This window comes from Henckelia pumila, chromosome 2 (assembly GCF_033568475.1).
Source record: "Henckelia pumila isolate YLH828 chromosome 2, ASM3356847v2, whole genome shotgun sequence".
Lineage (NCBI taxonomy): Eukaryota > Viridiplantae > Streptophyta > Magnoliopsida > Lamiales > Gesneriaceae > Henckelia > Henckelia pumila.
In genome coordinates this window covers 57646259-57655191 of record NC_133121.1, presented here as the reverse complement: position 1 = coordinate 57655191, position 8933 = coordinate 57646259, and the positions used below count along the sequence as shown (strand labels likewise).

Here is an 8933-nt window from a genome sequence, read left to right as displayed (position 1 = left end):
TATCATTAAGGCATTTGTACTTCTTTAGCACATGGAACAGGTGATTGCATACACTAGTATTTGAGCTGATTGATTGTTAAAAAGTTAACAAGCAAACGCCCAAATATGTAGTATTTGAACTGATTGATTGTTTCTTTGGTATTAAAAAGAGCTAGATCTTCTAAGTGGCTGTCATTTTATTGTTTTGTTATTGGATAATTAAAATTAGATATGGAGAATGAAGCTGAAACTAATATTCGGGAAGGTAATTTTTTTTCATTTTAACAAACTCTTTAACTTTTTTAAGTACAAATGTTTTTGTTTATATTGAAAATGTATTACTTTCATTTGTTACATACAAAATGATTAATTTTTCCAGAACATATATATATATATATATATAGATTCTTAAAAATGTTTATATATGCATGCTTAATATGTCTGAATGGTGGAGAGAACTATAACATAATATGTTTTGGAAGCCAAATAATGATTAATGTATATGTTAGTAATTTGTACAAGTGGTAATCAAGCTATGAATTTTTAGACAACATAGACGGCCTTATTTTGTCTAACTAGCACATGCAAATATTTTTTATTTACCATATGATCATTTTTTAAATATTTAATTCATTATAATTTATTTTCTTCATTTTACTTATTTTGTCTAATTAACACAAATATATTTTATCTATAATTTATTATAGATGAAGAAGTTGATCCGGTAAGCTAATAGTGAACAAAATATGATACCAGCCAGTAAAGTAACATTTCTCAAACTAATGAGAATTATTTGGTTTTGTTCAAAACGTATTATTTTTTATTTATGCTAGATATATGTTTTGAAATTATTACAGATGACAACACATGTTCTGTTGACATAACCGGATCTCTGATTGGTTTGACGAGAAAAACAATTGATAATATATATCAATTGTACTCTAACCATTCAAGGGCTATTGGTTTTAGTTTTTGCAAATCAACTACTAGGTACTCTAGCAATCAAGAAGTTGTGGTAGAGAAATATTTTGTCTGTTCTTGTTGTGGATCGAAGAAATTAGAAGATTCAAATCCAGACTCAAATGGTGGATCAGTGGAAAAGAGAGGAAAAAGATCTTGTTTGACACGAACAAGATGTAAAGCTTCATTGAGGGGTAAATTGAATGAAGAAGGCCTTTATGAAGTTTTGTCCCATTTGAAAATACATAATCATGCATTCACTAGGATAGAGTGGAGTCATCATCATCGTTCAGAGAGGAGAATTTCAAATGCAAAGGATAAAGCTATTGAAGATATGCTATCTTCTGGGATGAGACCTATTGATTCTTATCGTTATATGGTACATGAAGCTGGGGGAGAGAAAGATGTCGATCATACTTTGACGGATCACTTGAATTTTGTGAACTGTTGGAAAATGAATGCAATAGAAGGAGGGGTGCGCAAAAAGTAATTGAAATGTTATAGCAAGAAGATGCTGAAGAAGAATTTTTTTTCAGAGTCAAATTGCATGATGATGGGAGATTGTGTAATGTATTTTGGAGGGACTCGATGATGAAGGAGGATTGTGATATATTTGGTGATGTCATGGTTTTTGACACAATTTATCGCACTGATAAGTACAATTTGATTTGTGCTCCTTTTGTGGATATCAATCATCAATGAAAAAATGCGATGTTTGGTAGTCCATTTTTAGTTGACAAGAAGGTCGAATCATTTCAATGGCTTTTTGATGTTTTTAAGAAATCTATGGGAGGGAAATTTCCTGTCATTTTGTTCACCGATCAAGATCAAGAAATTGCAAATGCAATAAAAAAAGGTATATACATTTTGAAATATATTTGTTGAAGTTGTTTTTTCAATTTTCTTGTTTTCTACGTATTCACTTTATAGATAACGACTTATGTAAATATGTGAATTTAATAAGTATTTCTTATTTTGATGTAGGTTTTCCCGGAAACAAGACATAGGCTATGCCTTTGGCACCTTCATCAAAATTCTATCAGTAGGTTTGCAAAGTTGAAAAGTCAAAATTCTTTTAAAGATGCATTTAAGAAATGCTTGTCAGGTTGTGTTGATGAAACTGAATTTGAAAGATGTTGGAGATCTATGATTTCAGAGTACAAACTAGAGAATCATCCTTGGTTTAATCGTTTGTATGGATCTATGATTGTTTAGTAGTATGTTACAGCTCCTTCGGATGTTCTTGTAGTTGACATTTCTTCTCTGGTTTTATCTTTATCTTTACAATAAATTGCTATGGTGTTTAAAATTTGGATCTTGTGCAAAGATTCTGGTTCAATGAAGAAAATTAGTAGTTATATATATATATATATATATATATATATATATATATATATATATATATATATCTGTGTGTGTGTGTGTGTGTGTGTGTATGTGTGAGACCTCGATTCTAAACCACCAATCTCGGATTAAACAACGAGTAAGCGAACAAGAATCCAAGAGTAAAACAATTCAAAGTTTTTTTTTTTTTTTTTTTTAAAAGGCTCGCGCCCGCGCGAGGTACCAAGCTCGCGCGCGCGCGGGCAAACGATTCAGAGGCCCAACGAAGGCCTCGCGCGCGCGCGAGGAACGCCTCGCCCGCGCGCGGAAGGCCTGGGCAGAAAAAAATGCTCAGGATGCGTGAAAAAAAAGGATTCCGCGCTTGGTCCGACATGCCTTCAAATACAAATGCAATAACAGGGTGTAGGGAAACATGCCATAACAAGTCATGCTTTCAGAAGGCCTAAAAATAACCAGAAGTCTAAATCGATACAACAACAACATACTTCGATTTCAGATTACAATCCGAATACAAACTAATTCGAATAACAAAACATATCAAGTTCGAGTTCTAACATGCTTCGATCTTAAACTAGATAAACATGCTAATTCGACTTCTAAACCGAGTCTCACTTCTACTACTTGCCCTCGAAGCTAACCATGCCTCTTCTGACTTGTTCCTGCCCCACCTGTTGCCAAGTACACATACAAAACAAAGCAACAGCCGGATAACCGGTGAGAATGATAATCCCAGTAAAAGCAACATATCAAGTAATGAATATACAACATGCTATCAAACCGCATATTCAAGTCGAAGTTAATGATATGCATGTCTTTAAAACCAGGATATCGATTCTGATAAACACGGGAGTATTGCTCTGCTTTTGGGATCCCGAGGATGAGATCACGTAACGACTCACCGACTCTCCCAATCGAGGTGGTGCCACGTATCCCACTCCTCTAGACTTTGAGCAACCATAATGAGTATGCTAGCACTAGGCGAAATACTACAACCTAGGCCACTCAATCATAGTTCCCAAACGTCTAACAAAAAGGGCGGTTCTGCCCGCTAAAATCAAAGTAGGCTCAAGATGAATGCATAACAGAAACATAAACATAAGCCACATAACAAAAACTCAATCAATCAACAATTACAAGTTCCACGTGCTAGAACAAGTATCAATGCAATATGTGATTTAAAAAGGGAAACTCGAGAACCAACAGTCCCGAGTATGCTATCCCGCTACGATGACTGCTTTTACCTTTCAATGCAGTAGCTCCAACTCTGGATAAGCTACAACAAAAGATTGTATCAACAACTAGACAACCTAAACAACAAACAACGGTTCAAGGAATCTCTTTACCGTTCTTCGTCCAACTCTCGACGAACAATGCTGCTAACACAGGGCTCGACACACTCCAACGAATCTGTACGAATACAAGATTTGATCAACAATCACGATCATTCACAAGCCAAGGCTTCACTCAATACCAAAAACGATTCGAAAACCCAAAACTCAAACCGACGGCATAACGGCTATAAATTGAACAAACCGGCAACGCAGACAGCAGTTCAATACTGATAACAACTCAATTCAATGCCCAAAACAACAATAACAAAGCAAACCCATCAATCTCAAAATCCACATTTTCGAAAATGGCTTCCAAAAATCATAACAAATCCGGACGTCGCTCTAATTCAAAACCGACAGATAATAAACGATCAGAACTCCGTAGAGAACAACATACTCGAATCTCAAACGATTCTAACAACATCCAAAAACTAGAATGTAACTGATCGTAGAAAAACTTACGATAGAACGAAGCTCTCGCAGCCGTGATCGCTAATCTGCCTTCAGAAATAATTTTTAACGGACGGATCAAGCTCGGACTGAAATCTGGGAGCTTGGAAACTCAAAGGGGCGGCTTCAATGGGGGCTCACGGTTGGGAGGAGGAAGGAGGTGACTTGTGAAATAAATATCAAGTGTAGATAATATATAAAATCAACTATTTGCGTTTTAGTCCCTGAAAAATCCAATTTTTGCAAAAAGGACCCTGATCAAAATCAAACCGGCTCGAGAACTCTGTAATCTCTGATTAACTCAAATAAATTCAATTAAGATAAAAACGGGGCGTTACAATTCTCCCCCACTAAGAAGAGATTTCATCCTCGAATCCACAAGAACCATAACTCATAAGATAGAATAAAGAACTAAAGACAGTAAGAAGAACTCACGTCATCCGAATAGCTCTGGAAAACGCTGTCTCATGTCAGACTCTGTCTCCCAAGTCGCTTCCTCAACACCGTGATGGCTCCACTGCACCTTCACTAACGGAATCAACTTGGTCCTGAGTTGCTTTTCTTTCCGATCAAGGATCTGAATCGGTCGCTCAAAATAGCTCAGGGTCTCGTCTAACTCGGCTTCGTCAGGCTGAAGGATATGAGAAATATCTTGTTGGTACTTTCGCAGCATAGAGACGTGAAAAACGTCGTGAATACCAGATAAAGACGGAGGAAGTGCAAGTCTGTAGGCAAGATCGCCTAACTTCTCGAGAATCTCGTACGGACCGATGAATCTCGGAGATAACTTTCCTCTCTTACCGAATCTGACGGTGCCTCTGAACGGAGAAATCTTAAGGAATACACGGTCTCCCTGCTCAAAACTCAGAGGTCGACGTCTGACATTCGCATACTTCGCCTGTCTATCTTGAGCTGACTTCATTCTGGTCTGAATGATCTTAACCTGCTCTGCCATATCTCTAAGCATCTCCGGTCCCAAATCTGGTGACTCGGACAATTCATCCCAAAACAACGGAGATCGGCACTTTCTACCATACAAAGCCTCAAAAGGCGCCATACCGATACTCGCTTGGAAGCTGTTGTTGTAAGAAAACTCGACAAGAGGCAAAGAATCCTGCCAACTAGTGCCAAAGTCTAGCACTACCGCTCGCAGCATATCCTCCAACGTCTGGATAGTCCGCTCTGACTGTCCATCTGTCTGAGGATGATAAGCTGTACTCAGATGCAATCGAGTACCAAGTGCCCCCTGAAACTGTGCCAGAAGTGAGAAGTGAATCTAGGATCTCTGTCTGAAACGATCGACTTCGGCACACCATGCAATCTCACAACATTGCTAACATACAACTCAGCCATCTGATCATGACGATACGTCATCCTGTACGGAATAAAACACGCAGACTTCGTCAATCGTTCGATCACTACCCAAATAGCATCGCATCCTCGAACGGATCGTGGTAGCTTCGTGACAAAATCCATAGAAATGTGATCCCATTTCCATTCAGGAACAGATAGGCTGTGCAAAAGACCACCTGGTCGCTTCCGCTCTGCTTTCACTTGCTGACAATTCAAACACCGAGATACAAATCTCGCAACATCGTCCTTCATTCTCTTCCACCAGAACTGACTCTTCAGATCGTTGTACATCTTACGACCTCCAGGATGAACGCTAAACCGACTGCAATGAGCCTCTCGGAGAATACGCTGTCTCAACTCCGAAATATCAGGCACAACAATACGGTTATTCACAAACAAAACGTCATCTCTAACCTGGAATTCTGACTGATGCCCAGTTCTGACTTTCTCTACCGAAACCTGAATGCTCGGCTCAGACTTCTGTGCTTCTCTGATTGCAACAAACAACTCCGGCTCGGCTTGAATAGCAAACACTCTGATAGTCTCCCTATCTGTTTCAAACTCTAAACCAGAAGTGCAACAATTATCGACCAACTGAGAAACACCGATAGTTGAAAGAGATAAAGAACAAAGCTTTCGGCTCAAGGCATCTGCAACTGCATTCGACTTCCCTGGATAATACTTGATCTCACAGTCGAAATCCTTCAACAGATCTAACCATCTTCTCTGTCTCATATTCAGCTCTGCCTGTGAAAACAAGTACTTAAGACTCTTATGATCAGAAAAGATCTCGAAAGACTCACCATAAAGATAGTGATGCCAGATCTTCAAAGCAAATACAATCGCTGCAAGTTCAAGATCATGAACAGGATAACGAGTCTCGTGCGGTTTCAGCTGCCTCGATGCATACGCTATCACATGCTTATGCTGCATAAGAACACAACCCAAACCTTGGTTAGAAGCATCACAATACACTGTGAAACCTCCAGTACCCTTCGGAATAGAAAGAATTGGAGCACTGGTCAGTCTCCTCTTCAGATCAACAAAGCTAGCCTCACAATCTGAAGTCCAGACAAAAGGCGCATTCTTCTGAGTCAGCTGGGTAATAGGCTTGGCAATAGACGAGAAACCCTCGATGAAACGACGGTAATAACCAGCTAAACCCATGAAGCTTCGGATCTCAGGTACTGATGTCGGTCTAGGCCAATTCATAACCGCTTCGATTTTGCTGGGATCGACAGAAATCCCATCTTCAGAAATAATATGACCGAGAAAGACAACTCGATCTAACCAGAATTCGCATTTCGATAGCTTGGCAAACAACTGCTCAACTCGTAAAATCTGCAAGACGATTCTCAAGTGCTCTGCATGGTCAGTACGGTTCTTCGAGTAGATAAGAATATCATCGATGAAAATAATGACGAACTCATCTAAATAACGCTGAAAGATACGGTTCATCAAACCCATAAAAACAGCTGGAGCGTTAGTCAAACCGAACGGCATGACTATAAACTCAAAGTGACCATACCTCGTTCTGAATGCGGTCTTAGGAACATCTTCCTCTCGCACTCTCAGCTGATGGTAGCCTGACCTCAGATCAATCTTAGAGTAGACAGAAGAACCCTGCAGTTGATCGAACAAGTCATCTATTCGGGGTAAAGGATACCTGTTCTTAACTGTAGCCTGATTCAATTGACGGTAGTCGATACAGAGCCGCATAGAACCATCCTTCTTCCGAACGAATAGAACAGGAGCACCCCAAGGCGATACACTAGGTCTGATGTATCCCTTGGCAATCAAATCCTCTAGCTGCTCCTTCAACTCTCTCAATTCAACAAGTGCCATACGATAAGGAGCTTTTGAAATAGGTTGAGTACCTGGCACTAAGTCAATGCTGAATTCAATCTCTCGAATGGGTGGCAATCCAGGAACATCTTCCGGAAACACATCAGCAAAATCTCTAACCACTGGTAAGTCAACCAAAGCTGGGCTAGATTTCAGTACATCAACCGCATAAACCAAAAATCCTTCTGCACCTCTCTGTAACAAACGAGTCATAGATAACACTGAAATCAAAGGAATTCTAGATCGAGAACCCTTACCAAAGAATTTCCACTCGTCTGCCATTTCAGGTCTGAACCTGACAACCTTCAGAAAACAATCAACTGTCGCCCTGTACTTGGTTAAAGCATCTATCCCGACAATACAATCAAAATCTGACAACCCAAGCACAATACAGTCGAATTCTAACAAATTCCCCTCGAAACAAAATTCACAGTTCCTGACTAGTCGGACAGAAACAATTCCTCCACCCAAAGGTGAAGTAACAGCTACTACTGTAGGCAAGAATTCAGTTGGCAAAGCATGCAATAACACATATTTCTCAGAGATAAAGGAATGGGAAGCACCTGTATCTATCAAGACATGAGCAGAATGACCGAAAATCGAACAGTTACCTGCTATGACATCGTCAGGTGCTGCCTGAGCCTGATCCTCTGTCAATGCAAAGACTCGTGCTTGCTGTCTCGGAGGCTGATTTGCACTAGAGCTACCTCCCTGTCTGTTCTGCTGTTGCTGGGGTTGGAAAGAGTGCACTGCAGACGACTGCCTCTCCGGCTGAGCTGCAGGTCTAGACGAACTCCCACTCTGAGCTCTATCTCTATTACGTTGAGGGCACACTTTAGAGAAGTGTCCCGGTTGCTGACATGTGTTACAATTGCCGAAGACTCCTACACACTGATCCGGTGAGTGTCTTCCTCCACACTTGCTGCAGTACAAGGATGATGACCCAGAACTCGGTCCTGAACCGAATTGCTTTGAACCACTGGAACTGGACGAACTGTTCCCCTGTCTCTTGAACTGTTTACCTCTTGCCTTGTACTGATCCTTTCTGTTTCCCCCACTGTTTCCATCTTCATACCTCTGCTGCTGGTTCTGATGTTGAGGTGGCTGATTCTGGTACTGAGATGGTTGGTTCTGATACTGCCTCTGCTGCTGAGGTGCCCCCTGATTACCTCTTTGCCTCCACAAGCCTGCTTCTGCTCCCTTTGCGTAATTCATGGCATCCGCAAAGTTGCTAGGCCTGTTGGTGTTAACCAACGTGAAGACATCGGGGTTCAACCCGTTGATGAACTGATCTGCCTTAGCTTCTTCATCTCCGGCAATTAGCGGTGCAAAACGCAACAGACTATCGAACTTAGCCACGTACTCTTCAATGTTCAGATTCCCTTGCCTCAGATTTGCAAACTCTGCTCCCTTATCCTTACGATACGAGATAGGGAAAAACCGCTTATAAAACTCAGATTTAAAAAGAGTCCAAGTAACCTCTGTACCTCTACTCTCAATTGCTTTCTTTGTCATGATCCACCAGCTCTTAGCACCACCACGCAGCTGATGAATTACTAACCTGATTCGGCGGTCATCTCTGTAGTCAATGGAATCAAACAACTGATCCATATCATCCAACCAACTCTCACAGTCAACTGGATTTTCTGAACCCATCAACAATGGCGGATT

General features: G+C 40.4%; 1 protein-coding gene across 1 annotated transcript; it reads left to right on the top strand.

The window, feature by feature from the left end:
• The first annotated feature begins 210 nt into the window (after positions 1–210).
• On the top strand, positions 211–1429 carry LOC140877657 (protein FAR1-RELATED SEQUENCE 5-like). Its single transcript, XM_073281196.1, has 2 exons — positions 211–244; positions 837–1429. Exons 1-2 carry the CDS (start codon positions 211–213, stop codon positions 1427–1429), a joined length of 627 nt encoding a protein of 208 aa, XP_073137297.1.
• Positions 1430–8933: the final 7504 nt, after the last annotated feature.